The sequence below is a fragment of the Pristiophorus japonicus genome, chromosome 6 (assembly GCF_044704955.1).
Source record: "Pristiophorus japonicus isolate sPriJap1 chromosome 6, sPriJap1.hap1, whole genome shotgun sequence".
NCBI classification, from domain to species: Eukaryota; Metazoa; Chordata; class Chondrichthyes; family Pristiophoridae; genus Pristiophorus; species Pristiophorus japonicus.
Window position 1 is genome coordinate 55426982 of NC_091982.1, and position 16078 is coordinate 55443059.

General features: G+C 47.1%; 1 protein-coding gene and 1 pseudogene across 1 annotated transcript in view; one reads left to right on the forward strand and one right to left on the reverse strand.

Annotated features, from left to right (window-relative positions):
- Positions 1-16078, reverse strand: part of LOC139265667 (CRACD-like protein) — a 172041-nt gene that overhangs the window by 40153 nt on the left and 115810 nt on the right. The window contains exon 3 of the mRNA XM_070882875.1: positions 8884-9046. Coding sequence (XP_070738976.1) covers positions 8884-9046 — 163 coding nt within the window. The remainder of the gene's footprint in view (positions 1-8883; positions 9047-16078) is intronic.
- Positions 450-688, forward strand: LOC139266461 (U2 spliceosomal RNA; annotated as a pseudogene).

The window sequence follows — 16078 nt, forward strand, 5'->3', positions numbered from 1 at the left end:
TACAAGCTCCCACAAACAGCAATGTGATAATGACTAGATCATGTGTTTTTTTATGTTGATTGAGGGATAAATATTGGCCCCAGGACACCAGGGATAACTTCCCCGCTCTTCTTTGAAATAGTGCCATGGGATCTTTTACATCCACCTGAGAGAGCAGATGGGGCCTCGGTTCAATGTCTCATCTGAAAGGTGGCACCTCCGACAGTGCGGCACTCCCTCAGCACTGCACTGGAGTGTCGGCCCAGAATTTTATGCTCAAGTCTCTGGAGTGGGACTTGAACCCACAAGTGCTATCCACTGAGTCACAGCAAACAGTGGTTATGGAACCAAGGCGGGTAGATCAGCCATGATCTCACTGAATGGCAGAACAGGCTCGAGGGGATGAATGGTCTACACCTGGTGCGATGTTCTCATTCCTAAATTACATCTCTGTAGCTCCCGCTGAAGCAACTGTGTTTCGGCCTTTTGGCTAAGATCATGCGTAACTGACCTGACAGGGGAGTAGCCACCATGACCTCCGGGTGGTTCTCCCTGGATCAGGAAGGTATATGCATGCTTTTTTGGAAACAGGAGGTGGGTGGGGTGGCTTGACCCATCCACCTCCACGGAGGTGTGTGGGGGACCTGACCCATCCACCTCCATGGCACGAACCTGGTATTGCAGTACTTCCAGGAACGGTGCAGTGGCTCTAGGCCTTTTGGCTAAGAGCATTGGCGCAGAGTGATCCTTGGCGTGTGCAAGGTGACCTCTGCCGTTTGTGATTTGACAAAGAATTGGAACGATTGGCTACGAATTTAATATTAAAAAAAAAACTGTGTTTCAAGCTAGGATGAGCCTGCAATTTGAAACCTTATCCTACTCAGAAGCTTTTTACATGGAATTGAGACAAAGAAAGCCAATTCTGCTCAAGGCAAGTGAGAAAGGGTTCACGTTAGTCAAAGACCGCAACAAACTTTAGAAATAAAAAATCCACTGATCATTAAAACAGCAAATCGAGATGTCCATCATATGATCTTTCCTTCCATCCAGGTACCAATCATAAGTCACTTGCGCCTGTGGCCTTTAAAGCTTTCCAGCGAGTTCAATCAAGAAAATAATCATTGGATAACATGGACTGTTCTCCATGCCAAATATCGCTTGCTTATATTAGTAAGTACAGGGTACACTGCTTAAATATGAGACTTTCAGAATGCTGCCCGTGTCCTAACTCGCACCAAGTCCCGCTCACCCATCACCCACTGTGCTCGCTGACCTATATTGGGTCCCGGTCCGGCTACACCTCGATTTCAAAAATCTCATCCTTGTTTTGAAATCCCTCCATGGCCTCGCCCCTCCCTATCCCTGTAATCTCCAGCCCTACACCCCCCCCCCCCCCGCCCCTCCAGATATCTGCGCTCCTCCAAAGCTCGCCTCTTGTGCACCCATGATTTTCATCGCTCTACCACTGGTGGCCATGCATTCGGCTGCCTAGGCCCTGAGCTCTGGAATTTCCTCCCTAAACCTCTCCGCCTCTCTCTCTCTTCCTTTAAGACGCTCCTTAAAACCTAACTCTTTGACTAAGCATTTTGGATCAGAAAACCTGCCCCCATTTTTTCGGACTTCAGCTGTTGTTGATGATTTGGTATTGCCATTCTCACCTCCTCTACCCAGCTTTTGTTTCTTTACATGTCCCATTACCATCTCCTTTCACCTCGTACCATCATCCCTTTTGTTATTTAATCTCTCCTGACTTGCACCCTATCACAGACCTTCCCTTTTGTTCTTTCCTCCCCTCCCCCCTTTCCCTGTCTCGGTATTTGCTTAAAACCCCAATTCAATATATCTCTAACTTTTTCCAGTTCTGACGAAGGGTCATCGACCTGAAACGTTAACTCTGTTTCTCTCTCCACAGATGCTGCCTGACCCGCTGAGCATTTCCAATATTTTCTGGGGTTTTTTCAGACTTCCGCAGTATTTTGCTTTTCTAATATCTCCTTATGTGGCTCAGTGACAGTTTTTTTCTGGTAACGCTCCTGTGAAGGGTTAAAGATGCTATATGAACCGAGTTGTTGTTCGAGGAGTCTCTATCTACTGACATTAACATCATAGGCAGTCCCTCGGAATCGGGGAAGACTTGCTTCCACTCTAAAAATGAGTCCTTAGGTGGCTGAACAGTCCAATATGAGAACCACAGTCCCTGTCACAGGTGGGACAGATAGTCGTTGAGGGAAGGGGTGGGTGGGACTGGTTTGCCGCACACTCTTTCCGCTGTCTGCGCTTGATTTCTGCATGCTCTCGGCGATGAGACTCGAGATGCTCAGCGCCCTCCCGGATGCACCTCCTCCACTTAGGACAGTCTTTGGCCAGGGACTCCCAGGTGTCAATGGGGATGTTGCACTTTATCAGGGAGGCTTTGAGGATGTCCTTGAAATGTTTCCTCTGTCCACCTTTGGCTCGTTTGCCGTGAAGGAGTTCTGAGTGGAGCGCTTGCTTTGGGAGTCTCGTGTCTGGCATGCGGACAATGTGGCCTGCCCAGCGGAGCTGATCAAGTGTGGTCAGTACTTCAGTGCTGGGGATGTTGGCCTGGTTGAGGACGCTGACATTGGTACATCTGTCCTCCCAGGGGATTTGCAGGATCTTGCGGAGACATTGTTGGTGGTATTTCTCCAGCGACTTGAGGTGTACATGGTCCATATTTCTGAGCCATACAGGAAGGCGGGTATTACTACAGCCCTGTAGACTATGAGCTTGGTGGCAGATTTGAGGGCCTGCTCTTCAAACACTTTTCCTCAGGCTGCACTGGCACACTGGAGGCGGTGTTGAAGCTCGTTGTCAATGTCTGCTCTTGCTGATAAGAGGCCCCCGAGGTATGGGGGGGCAAGTAAAATTAACAACTGGGGAAATGAATCACAGACATACTGATACCAAAAACAGCAAGGACACTTACAAAATAAAGGGTTTAACATTTAGTCACAGGTGTGTCACTAACGGGATTGAGATGCAATCGTTGACCAAACACTGAATGGGTTGGGCAGCATTTCCAACGGCAAAGAAAATATTCAAGGCTACGAGATACCTGTTAGAATCTAAGCAGGCTGGAGCCATTGGAGGGAGCAGCATGCGGCAGCCCGGCCTGGAAATAGGCGTGGTCCCGGCCTGCAAGACCATCAGCAGGCCAAGGCTATTGGAGGGAGCAGCATGCTGAGGCATGCCACTGCAGGGAGCAGCGCGTGCTGCTGCAGGAGGGCGAGGGCTGTGAAGCCAGGTTGCTGATTGCAGTGCGGGCAGGCCCAGCAGGAGAGGTGAAGGAGTGGCAAGAGTTCGTAGAGAGATGTGATCGGGGCCCAGGAGAGGCGTGAGTTCGGGGCCCAGAAGAGGCGAGGGCCCAGGGGCAGCACGGGCCAGTCCACACTGCAATATGTATGCTCACTCGGTTCGTGCAGCAGAGCTGGTCTCCAGTCGTCCTGGGTAATCCTTGCCACTGGACCAAGACCTAGTTTTGTCAAGCCCGTGTGGTGGCTGGTTGAGTTGAAGCTGTCTCTTTTAAAGTTGAATACCCTAGTATTGGAATTCAGAAGAATGAGAGGTGATCTTATCGAAATGTATAAGATTATGAGGAGGCTTGACAAAGTGGATGCAGAGAGGATGTTTCCACTGATGGGGGAGACTAGAACTAGAGGACATGATCTTAGAATAAGGGGCCGCCCATTTAAAACTGAGATGAGGAGAAATTTCTTCTCTCAGAGGGTTGTAAATCTGTGGAATTCTCTGCCTCAGAGAGCTGTGGAAGCTGGGACATTAAATAAAGTTAAGGCAGAAATAGACAGTTTCTTAAATGATAAGGGGATAAGGCATTATGGGGAACAGGCAGGGAAATGGAGCTGAGTCCATGATCAGATCAGCCAGGATCTTATTGAATGGTGGAGCAGGCTCGAGGGGCCAAATGGCCAACTCCTGTTCCTTTTGTAAAGGACATTTGTAAACCAGATTGATTTTTAATTACAATCCAGTAATTTATTTAATTAACTGAATTTGAATTCCCCAGCTGCTGTGGTGGAGATTTGAACTCACATCTCCCGATCATTAGTCCAGGTTGACTGGATTACTAGCCCAGTTACATAACCACTATGCTACTGTACCATATTGTCTTTAAGGTTGTTGTGTAAAGATTAAGATTAATCTCAGCAATCTTCCAGAGATCGTTAGAATGTATGATGCCTTAGGGTTGATTTTAAGATTGAGTGTTTTGATGCAATGAAAGAGAATTTGTGACAAATCTTGTATTTTAGCCAATTTTTTCTTTAATCTCTTCATGAGCCTTACAACTTGTGAGTTTAATAAGATATGCCATGTGGTAGGTGAGTGTGACCTTCACTGGTTGTTGCACCGGCCATGGGAGTGATCAGAGATTTGGGTCAGTGTTTCAGTAAGAAGTTTAATGTTCTTGTGGTAGAATAAGCACTATTGGCCAGTGATTTGCATTTCACCGGTATCGTAAAAATTACGGGCCTAAAATTCCGGCCTCTCCGGGTGTGTACGAAGTGTGCACGGACCCGGTGAGGCCTCGTAAAGGTCGGTTCTCAGGGCGCGATGCGCATGTGGTAAAAACCGGCTTTTCTGATCTGTCAAAGATTTCTCCGTACAGATCCTCCAGATCCCCGGGTATAGGACATCTGCGCGGGAAAGATTGGGCTATTTGCTTAACTCACGCCCAGAAAATGTCCTTCAAAGTTTTGCGCCTGGTTAAAGTAAGAGTTTTAAAACATAAAACTTACTTTTAAATTCACATTTTTATAGTAAAAACCCTGTCCATTAAGGTAAGTTTATTTTTAACACAACTAAAACACATTAAAAAAAAATCAAAACATTTTTTTTTTTCGAAAACATTAATTACATTTAAATTAATTTTAAATATGTGAGGTGTTTTATTTATTTATTATGCTGCTTTTTGGGTGTTTTAGGGTTTTTTCTCATTGATAGTAATGGGAGTCCGTACCTCGAAGATATCTCCCCTTGCGCTGCACAGAAAGGCTAGGCCTCTGACCGGGATCCTATGTTTCTCCAGGACCAATAGGTAGATTCGTAGATGTTTTTCGGGTCGGAGGCATTTGTATGAAGGAAGCCTCCAATTGCAATTTCAGGCCCAATGACACCATCCATAATGTGATGATATTATCATGTTGCTGTTCTGATGAAGGGTTATCGACCAGAAACGTTAACTCTGTTTCTCTCTCTCAACAGATGCTGCCTGACCCGCTGAGTATTTCCAGCATTTTCTGTTTTTATTTCAGATTTCCAGCATCCGCAGTATTTTTCTTTGGTTGTAGATACATCCTAAGTGTGTCACAGTACTGTTAAGGATTGTTATATGCTATTGGTCAATAGAATTGGGGAATATAACTGGAATGTAATGGTCTGTTAATGGATCCATCAGTCTGAAATGCAAACAGCTACAGTTTATTGATATGATGCATCCATATTCACCCAAGGGGTACATTAGCCAGGCCCAAAATCTACTACCAAGCTCATGATCTACAGGGCTGTAGTAATACCCACCCTCCTGTATGGATCAGAGGCATGGACGATGTACAGAAGACACCTCAAGTCGCTGGAGATATATCACCAATGATGTCTCTGCAAGATCCTGCAAATCCCCTGGGAGGATAGGCGCAACAACATTAGTGTCCTCGTCCAGGCTAACATCCCCAGCATTGAAGCACTGACCACACTCGATCAGCTTCGCTGGGCAGGCCACATGGTTTGCATGCCAGACTCAAGACTCCCTAAGCAAATGCTTTATGTGGAGCTCCTTTATGGCAAATGAGCCAAAGGTGGGCAGCAAAATGTTACAATGACACTCTCAAAGTGCGACATCACCACTGACACCTGGGAGTCCCTGGCCGAAGACCGCCCTAGGTGGAGAAAGTGTATCCGGGAGGGCGTTGAGCTCTTCAAATCTCAATACCGAGAGCATGAAGAGGTGAAGTGCAGGCAGCAGAAGGAGTGTGTGGCAAACCAGTCCCACCCAACCCTTCCCTCGATGAATGTCTGTCCCACCTGTGACAGATTCTGTGGCTCTCGTATTGGACTGTTCAGCCACCAAAGAACTCACTTCAGGAGTGGAAGCAAGTCTTCCTCGATTCCGAGGGACTGCCTATGATGATGATGATGATGATGACATTAGTGTAATGGTTATTTTACTGGACTAGTAATCAAGAGGCCGAGACTAATGATCCGGAGACGTGAATTCAAATCCCACCACGGCAACTGTGGAATTTAAATTCAGCGAATTAAATAAATCTGGAGTATAGGGCCCAAGTTTCCACACGCGCCTAGAACGGCGCAGTCCCGACCTGGACGGCCGTTTTTCGCGCCACAAAGTGCGCCTAAAAAAATCCTCGGTATTCGCCACCTACTTGCAGGTTCTCTGGCCCTCAGCACAGTGCAGTACGAGCTGTGGGGGGGCGGAGCTAAGTCCCTGCGCTGAAAACAGTGCCGGGACCTCTGCACATGCGCGCTACAGTGGGCACGCAAGTGCAGTAGCTCCAGGCGCCGAACTGTGTGGGAGGGGCCCGAAGCACGCAGCCCCTAGCCCTGGCTGAATGGCCTCACTGGGGCTGCGTGAATAAGGCTCCTCCCACGGCCAGCTCCTGCTTCCCCCCCCCGACCAGATCCGACACCCGCTCCTCCCCCCCCACCCTGCCTCCGGACCAGACCCGACACCCGCGCCCCGCCACCGCCCCCCCCCCCCCCCCCCCACCAACTGACCCGACCCGACCCGCGCTCCTGTTCCTGCTCCCCGCCTCCCCGACTCGACCCGACCCGCGCTCCTGTTCCCGCTCCCCGCCCCCCCGACTGGACCCAACCCGACCCGACCTCCCGCCCCCCGACCCGACTCCCGCTCCCGGACTGGATCCGACCTGACTTCCCCCCCCCTCTCCCTCCCCCCTGCCTCCCTCTCTCCCCCTCTCTCCCTCCCTCTCTCTCTCTCCCTCCCTCTCTCTCCCCCCTCTCCCTCTCTCTCTCTCCCCCTCTCTCCCTCTCTCTCTCCCCCCCTCCCTCTCTCTCTCCCCCCCTCTCCCTCTCTCCCCCCCCCTCCATCTCTCCTCCCCTCCCTTTCCCTCTCTCTCTCTCCCTCTCTCTCTCTCCCCCCCTCTCTCTCCCTCTCTCTCCCTCCGACCCGAACCGAATCGAACCTCCCCGACCTGACCCAACCCAACGCCACCTACCTGTAAATCTGGTGCTGGGGACGGGCCCTGCCCGAAGTCTCGGGCCGGCCCGTTCAGCCTTCGGTCCCGAAAGGCCTGTCTGAAGCACTTTCACACAGGTAGGAAGATGGTTTATTTAATCTTTTCTTTGCTTATAAATGTTTATTCAGGTTGGATTTATTTGTATAATATTTGTATAAGTATAAATAAGAATTTATTATAGAATTTAATGACTTCCCTCCACCTCCCCACCCCCCACCTCGTTCTGGACGCCTAATTTGTAACCTGCGCCTGATTTTTTAATGTGTAGAACAGGTTTTTTCAGTTCTACAAAAATCTTCACTTGCTCCATTCTACTTTAGTTTGGAGTACGTTTTCACTGTGGAAACTTTCAAATCAGGCATCAGTGGCCGGACACGCCCCCTTTTGAAGAAAAAATTCTGTTCCAAAGTAGAACTGTTCTACCTGACTAGAACTGCAGAAAAAAAAATGTGGAGAATTGCGATTTCTAAGATAGTCCGTTCTCCACCAGTTGCTCCTAAAAATCAGGCGCAAATCATGTGGAAACTTGGACCCATAGCTAGTATCAGTAATGACCATGAAACTACCGAATTGTCGTAAAAAGCCATCTGGTTCATTAATGCCCTTTAGGGAAGAAAATCTGCCTTAGACCCACAGCAATGTGGTTGACTCTTAACTGCTCACTGAAATGGTGGCTCACCACCACCTTCTCAAGGACAATTAGGGATGGGCAATAAATGCCGACCTTGCCAGTGACACCCACATCCCATGAATGAACAATAAAAAAAATATTTGCTGCAATAAAAATGACATTGAGTTTATTGGTAATGCAGTTGTTTGGAGAGCGTATTCCATGGAATAACAAGGAAACGATTTGCTGCAGGATTTTATATTAAACTTTACAATCATGTGAAATGGTGGAATTGCATAGTAGGTGTTATAGGAGTACTGGTAACCTCTACACATGGGCATAGTTGTTCTTGATGGGTAAAGTCTTTTGAAAATTTGAATTGTTTTCCTTTACTTAGTCCCTTGCCCTCCCCCTGCCCCCACCCCCACTCCGTGATTTGCCTGTGTACAGTTCTGGTCTCCTTACCTAAGGAAAGACATATTTGCCTTCGAGGGAGTGTAACGAAGGTTCACTAGACTGATTCCTGGGATGAGGGGATTTCTCTATGAGGAGAGATTAAGTAGACTAGGCCTATATTCTCTAGAGTTTAGAAGAATGAGAGGTGATTTCATTAAAACATATAAAATTCTAAAGGGGCTTGACAGGGTTAATTCTAAGGAAATGTGTTCCCTGGCTGGGGAATCTAGAACCAGGGGTCTCAGTCTCAGAATAAGGGGTCGGCCATTTAGGACTGAGATGAGGAGAAATTTCTTCACTCAGAAGGTGGTGAATCTCTGAATTCTCTGCCCCAGAGGGCTGTGGATGCTCAGTCATCAAGACAGAGGTCGATAAATCTTTGGGAACTAAGGGAATCAAGAGATATGGGGATAGTGCGGGAAGGTGGAGTTGAAGTAGGAGATCAGCCATGATCTTATTGAATGGCGGAGTAGGCTCGAGGGGCCGAATGGCTTACTCCAGCTGCTAATTCTTACGTTCAAATATACTAAGATGTGGTTAGACATAAAATACCTATGGAAGTTGGGCAGCTTTTTTGACGTCTCTTACCCTGTCTCGGAGTCGGGCAAGGCAGCGAAAGGTTCTGGAATGCTGACATTGCTGCTCGATTGGCTTGGCTTCAGTCCACTTTCGCCTCTGGGAGCTGTTGGATCTTTCCTCTTCTTCTTGGCAAAAAAGTTTTTGAAGGTTTTAAATTTCGACTTCTTCTTACCTGTGAAGAACAAATAAAACTGCAAGCGTTGCAAGAAATTCAGGCCGGAGGGCACAGCTAATGCACCAGGGAGCAGCGCATTATCAGCGCATATCCCCCCATGGAGTTGTTCGTGATAAATCTGGGATTTGCAGCCTGTCTGTGATGTTTAGCTATGAACCCGGCCTGTCTCTTACGGGAAAGTGATCCAATTAGTAGCTGAGGTCAAATAGAGTTGAATTGTTGTTTGGTGAGAGAAGGTTGCAGATTATTGTTTAAAATATTCATTCACAGGATGTGGACGTCACTGGCAAGGCCAGCATTTATTGTCCATCTCTACTTGCCTTTGAGAAGGTGGTGGTGAGCTGCCATTTCAGAGGGCAGTAAGAATCAACCACATCGCTGTGGGTCTGGAGTCACATATAGGTCCAGACTGAGTAAGGACAGCAGATTTTCTTCCCTAAAGGACATTAGTGAACCAGATGACTGCAAAAGCTTCTACAGATATGTGAAGGGAAAAAGATTAGTGATGACAAACGTAGGTCCCTTGCAGTCGGAGCCAGGTGAATTTATAATGGGGAACAAAGAAATGGTAGACCAGTTGAACAAATACTTTGGTTCTGTCTTCACGAAGGAAGACACAAAAAACCTTCCGGAAGTACTAGGGGACCGAGGGTCTAGTGAGAAGGAGGAACTCAAGGATATCCTTATTAGGTGGGAAATTGTGTTAGGGAAATTGATGGGATTAAAGGCCGATAAATCCCTGGGGCCTGATCGTCTGCATCCCAGAGTACTTAAGGAAATAGTAGATGCATTGTTAATCATTTTCCAACAGTCTATCAACTCTGGATCAGTTCCTATGGACTGGAGGGTAGCTAATGTAACACCACTTTTTAAAAAGGAGGGAGAGAGAAAACAGGTAATTATAGGCTGGTTAGCCTGACATCAGTAGTGGGGAAAATGTTGGAATCAATTATTAAGGATGAAATAGCAGCACATTTGGAAAGCTGTGACGGGATCGGTCCAAGTCAGCATGGATTTATGAAAGGGAAATCATGCTTGACAAATCTTCTGGAATTTTTTGAGGATGTAACTAGTAGAGTGGACAAGGGAGAACCAGTGGATGTGGTGTATTTGGACTTTCAAAAGGCTTTTGACAAGGTCCCACACAAGAGATTGGTGTGCAAAATCAAAGCACATGGTATTGGGGGTAATGTACTGACGTGGATAGAGAACTGGTTGGCAGACAGGAAGCAGAGTTGGGATAAACGGGTCCTTTTCAGAATGGCAGGCAGTGACTAGTGGGGTGCTGCAGGGCTCTGTGCTGGGACCCCAGCTCTTTACTATATAGATTAATGAGTTAGATGAAGGAATTGAGTGCAGTATCTCCAAGTTTGCAGATGGCATTAAACTGGGTGGTGGTGTGAGCTGTGAGGAGGATGCTAGGAGGCTACAGGATGATTTGGACAGGTTAGGTGAGTGGGAAAATGCATGGCAGATGCAATATGATGTGGATAAATGTGAGGTTATCCACTTTGGGGGCAGAAACAGAGGGCAGATTATGAGTGGAGGGGAGGTGCAACGAGACCTGGGTGTCATGGCTCATCAGTCATTGAAAGTTGGCATGCAGGTACAGCAGGCAGTGAAGAAGGCAAATGGTATGTTGGCCTTCATAGCTAGGGGATTTGCGTATAGGAGCAGGGAGGTCTTACTGTAGTTGTACAGGGCCTTGGTGAGGCCTCACTTGGAGTATTGTGTTCAGTTTTAGTCTCCTAATCTGAGGAAGGACATTCTTGCTATTGAGGGAGTGCAACGAAGGTTCACCAGATTGATTCCTGGGATGGCTGGGCTGACATATGAGGAGAGACTGGATCAACTGGGTCTTTATACACTCGAGTTTAGAAGGATGAGAGGGAATCTCATAGAAACATATAAAATTCTGACAGGACTGGACAGATGTGGGAAGATTGTTCTCAATGTTGGGGAAGTCCAGAACCAGGGGACACAGTCTTAGGATAAGGAGTAGGCCATTTAGGACTGAGATGAGGAGAAACTTCTTCACTCAGAGAATTGTTAACCTGTGGAATTCCCTGCCACGGAGAGTTGTTGATGCCAGTTCATTGGATATATTTAAGAGGGAGTTAGATATGGCCCTTACAGCTAAAGGGATCAAGGGGTATGGAGAGAAAGCAGGAAAGGGGTACTGAGGGAATGATCAGCCATGATCTTATTGAATGGCAGTGCAGACTCAAAGGGCCAAACAGCCTACTCCTGCACCTATTTTTCTATGGAATTTTACTCTTTTAAATTCCAGATTTATTTAATTAACTGAATTTAAATTCCCCAGCTGCTATGTTTGGATTTGAACTTATGTCTCCAGATTGCTAGGCCACACCTCTGGATTACTAGCTCAGTAACATAACCATTACACTACCGTATCCCAAACTAGGTGATTGCAAACTTCAAGCTCCAAGAGTTGAGGTGTAGATCAGCCATGATCGAATTGAATGGCGGAACGGGATCGAGGGGCTGAATGGCCTCCTTCTGTTCCTATGTTCCTTGTTCCAGAGCAGGAAAAAAAACCCAGCATGAAATGAATGTCTTTATTTCTCTGTTTTTTTTTAACACCATGAAGTGTGATGTCTACATTCAAAACGTTTATACATAAAGATAGCGAAGATGAGCGAGGGGGCAAACAATAGTATCCAAGGGAATTTGAAAACCGCCGTTATTTAATAAATTTGGCATCTTGGATCCTGAGAGAGTAACCAGCTCTGCCTTTACAGTCCATAATCAACTTAAGACGGTTTTAATATTCCCACATTTTGTCTCTGTGTGATCATGTAAACTGGGCGATAGTGAGTCGGCAGAACGTATTCCATCGATTGAAGTCAGTGGAAATAAAAATACGGCGAGTGTAAAATGGAGTGCCAACTCACTGTTGTAACACTGTGTCACGAAGTCAAAATTAACCCCAAAGTGTTTACAATTTGACAAGTTTAAGCTTTCGCTGTTGTCTCCAAAACCATTCTACCTGAGCTAGAAAATGTTGGATTATCATACATAAAGACTTGCATTTGTATAGCGCCTTTCACGACCACCGGACGTCTCAAAGTGCTTTACAGCCAATGAAGTATTTTTGGAGTGTAGTCACTGTTATAATGTGGGAAACGCAGCACGTAATTTGTGCACAGCAAGCTCCCATAAACAGCAATGTGATAATGGCCAGATAATCTGTTTTTGTTATGTTGTTGAGAGATAAATATTGGCCCCAGGACAGCGGGGATAACTCCTCTGTTCTTCTTCGAAATAGTGCTATGGGATCTTTTACGACCACCTGAGAGAGCAGATGGGGCCTCGGTTTAACATCTCATCCTGAAATATTAGCATTGTAAATCTTTCTACACTTGCTCTGCAGGAACCATCTCTGAATTAAGCTGTCTAATCTGCTGATTATTCAATATCTGCCTCCTTTGATTATAAATCTGTGACAGATTTGCTTTAATGTAGAAAAAAATTAATTAATTGAATATTTTGAAAAATAATTGAAATCAAGTTAGCATCTTCCATTGCAAGCAATGTTTGTCAGCTGTGGCTCAGTGGGTAGCACACTTGCCTCTGAGTTAGAAGGTTGTGGGTTCAAGTCCCACTCCAGGGAATTGAGCACATAAATCTCAGCTGACACTCCAGTGCAGTGTTGAGGGAGTGCTGCATTGTCAAAGGTGCCATCTTTTGGTTGTGATATTAAACCGAGGCCCCGTCTGCTCTCTCAGGTGGACGTAAAAGATCCCATGGCACTACAGGTTGAGTGTCGGAAATCCGGAGTTCCAAAATTCAGAATGTTCTGGACACCGGGTCAATCTGTGGCAGGGTCATCCGGAATCTGGATAATGTTCTGAAATACGGACCGGCCGCTCCCCCACCCATCTTATCTCGGCCCAGGCGTTTCCGGATGCAGGACGTTCGGAAATTCTGAAATCCGGAACGGCCTCAGTCCCGAGGTTTCCGGATTTTGGACGCTCTACCTATATTTCGAAGAAGAGCAGGGGAGTTATTCCTGGTGTCCTGGCCAATATTTATCCCTCAATTAACGTAACAAAAACAGCTTGGCTGGTCACTGTCAGAATATTGTTTGTGGGAGCTTGCTGCATGCAAATTGGCTGCCACCTTTCCTACATTACAACAGTGACTACACTTCAAAAAGTACGTCATCGGCTGTTAAGTGCTTTAGGACGTCCGGTGGTCATGAAAGGCATTAATGCATGTCTTTCTTTTTTCTGTTTTTCAAAGATGTGTTTGACAGGATTTAAAAAAATAATAGTATGGTCCATGATTAGAAGGTTAGATGTTGCAACACTAACCCTTACTAGACTGTTGGTAAATAAAGCAAAATTGGAATTGTGCCAGAGATAATAGTGCTCAATCATAATCATTTTAGTGCATTAAGATGAACAACATATTAACAGTTTTGCTTTTCCACCTTGGTCATTGAATAATAGGAAAGAAAATACCTGTCATTACCAAATAAATGGTACATCCAACATGCACTTCGTCGAGGAAACATAACATATTTTTACACAATGAGTTGTTGTGATCTGGAACGCACTGCCTGAAAGGGCGTTGGAAGCAGATTCAATCATAACTTTCAAAAGAAAATTGGATAAATAGAAACATAGAAAGTAGATGCAGGAGTAGGCCATTTGGCCCCTCGAGCCTTCACCACCATTCAATATGATCATGGCTGATCATGCAACTTCAGTACCCCATTCCTGCTTTCTCTCTATACCTGTCATGTATGTAACCATCATGCAATGGTAATCTTCATGTAACTGTAATCTTCATGCAACTCCTGTACACTGTACTTATACCCTAGAAATGCACACCCTGACCACAGGGGGTGAACTTGCAGGAGACACTCCTCACCTGGGTTTCCAGGTATAAAAGGGGAGGTCCCACCCAGGGGTAGCACTCCTTGGTCCTGGGAATAAAGGTTAAGGTCACAGAGTGACCGTGTCTGCTATACGTGCCTCGTGTGAATTTGTAGTAAGGTGCAGGGACACTACATTTGGCGACGAGAAACAGGAATCACCGAACCACGAGGATGGCCACCGGTAGCATAGAGGAACGTTACTGTGTGGGTGAGGACTGGGACGACTTAGTGGAAAGACTTCAGCAGAGCTTTGTCACGAAGGACTGGCTGGGAGCAACAGCGGCTGACAAGCGGAGGGCGCATCTACTGACCAGCTGTGGACCACAGATGTATGCGCTGATGAAAGACCTGCTTGCACCCCAAAAGCCAGCGGACAAGTCCTTTGATGAGCTCAGCCAGCTGATCAGTGAGCATCTCAAGCCGGCGAGTAGCGTACACATGGCCCGGCACCGGTTCTACACACACCAGCGTCGGGAGGGACAAAACGTCTCGGACTTCGTTGCGGACCTGCGGCGCTTGGCCAGTCTCTGTAAGTTCATAGACACCTGCAGGGGGGAGATGTTAAGGGATTTTTTCATCGAGGGCATTAATCATGCCAGGATTTTCAGGAAGTTCATAAAGACCAAGTACTTGACTTTAGAAGGGGCGCCGTTGATAGCTCAGACCTTCATGGCAGGGGAAGAGAAGACCAAGCTAATTTACGCACGCAGCCCTGGTCCCAACGTGGCGATGGACCAGGGAGTTAACATGGCGAATGCGGCTCGGGACCCCGCAGGCAGGCAAGGGCATTTCGAAACCGCCCAGGCAGCAACAGGCTCTAGGGTGGGCCCGCAACAGGGACAATGGAAAGGGGATCGGCAATTCACGCCATCACAAGGAACAATGTGTCGTGCGATGGGACCATTAACACCCACCATCAGAGTGATTAGAAACAACCAAATGGGCAATCAGAGAGGAATGCCTGGGAATAGTCCCTTTGTTAACAACAATCTCAGCTCATGCTGGAGGTGCGGGGGTAGACACATTGCGAAAAGCTGCAGGTTCCAGCAATATACCTGCAGGATTTGTAACGTCAGTGGACACTTGGCCAGGATATGCAAAAAGGCTGTAGCGAGGCTAATCTGCGAGACAGAGGAACCAGATGAGGGGTCTGCAATGCAGGATGAGGCCTGGGGAAAAGCCATGGATGCTGAAGTTCAGCTGGTTCATGTGGCTGACGTCCACAGGTCATACACTAAAACGCCACCCATGATGATGAAAGTCTTATTGAATGGCACATGGAGCTGGATACGGGAGCTAGCCAGTCACTTATGAGCGCCCAACAATTTGAGAGATTATGGCCACACAGAGCTAGCAGGCCCAAACTGGAACGCATTGAGACGCAGCTATGGACGTACACCAAAGAGATCATCCCAGTGCTGGGCAGTGCAAACTTGGTGGTAATACATAATGGATCACAGAACCGGCTACCACTCTGGATTGTCCCGGGGAATGGCCCTGCGCTCTTGGGGAGGAGTTGGCTAGCTGAGATGAATTGGAAATGGGAGGATGTGCACGCTATTTCATCTGTGGAGCGAAGTTTATGCTCACAGGTCCTACAAAAATTCGGGTCACTGTTTCAACCCAGTGTCAGAACGTTCAAGGGCACTAAAGTAGTGATACGCATCACACCGGACGCCAGACCAGTGCACCACAAAGCCAGAGCCATATGTGATGCATGAGAAAATTGAAAGTGAATTAGACAGGCTGCTCAGAGAGGGCATAATTTCGGCCGTTGAATTCAGCGACTGGGCAAGTCCCACTGTTCCTGTCCTTAAAGCAGATGGCTTGGTCAGGATTTGTGGCGACTACAAAGCCACCATCAACCGAATGTTGCTGCAAGACCAATACCCGCTCCCGAGAGCGGAGGACCCTTTTTCCACACTGGCAGGTGGCAAGCTGTTCACGAAGCTGGACCTCACTTTGGCCGACATGACTCAGGAACTGGCTGAAGAATCCAAGCTTCTGACCACCATCACGACGCACAAGGGATTATTTATCTACAACAGGTGTCCGTTTGGCATTCGTTCGGCGGCAGCTATCTTTCAGAGGAACATGGAAAGCTTGCTCAAATCCATTCCTGG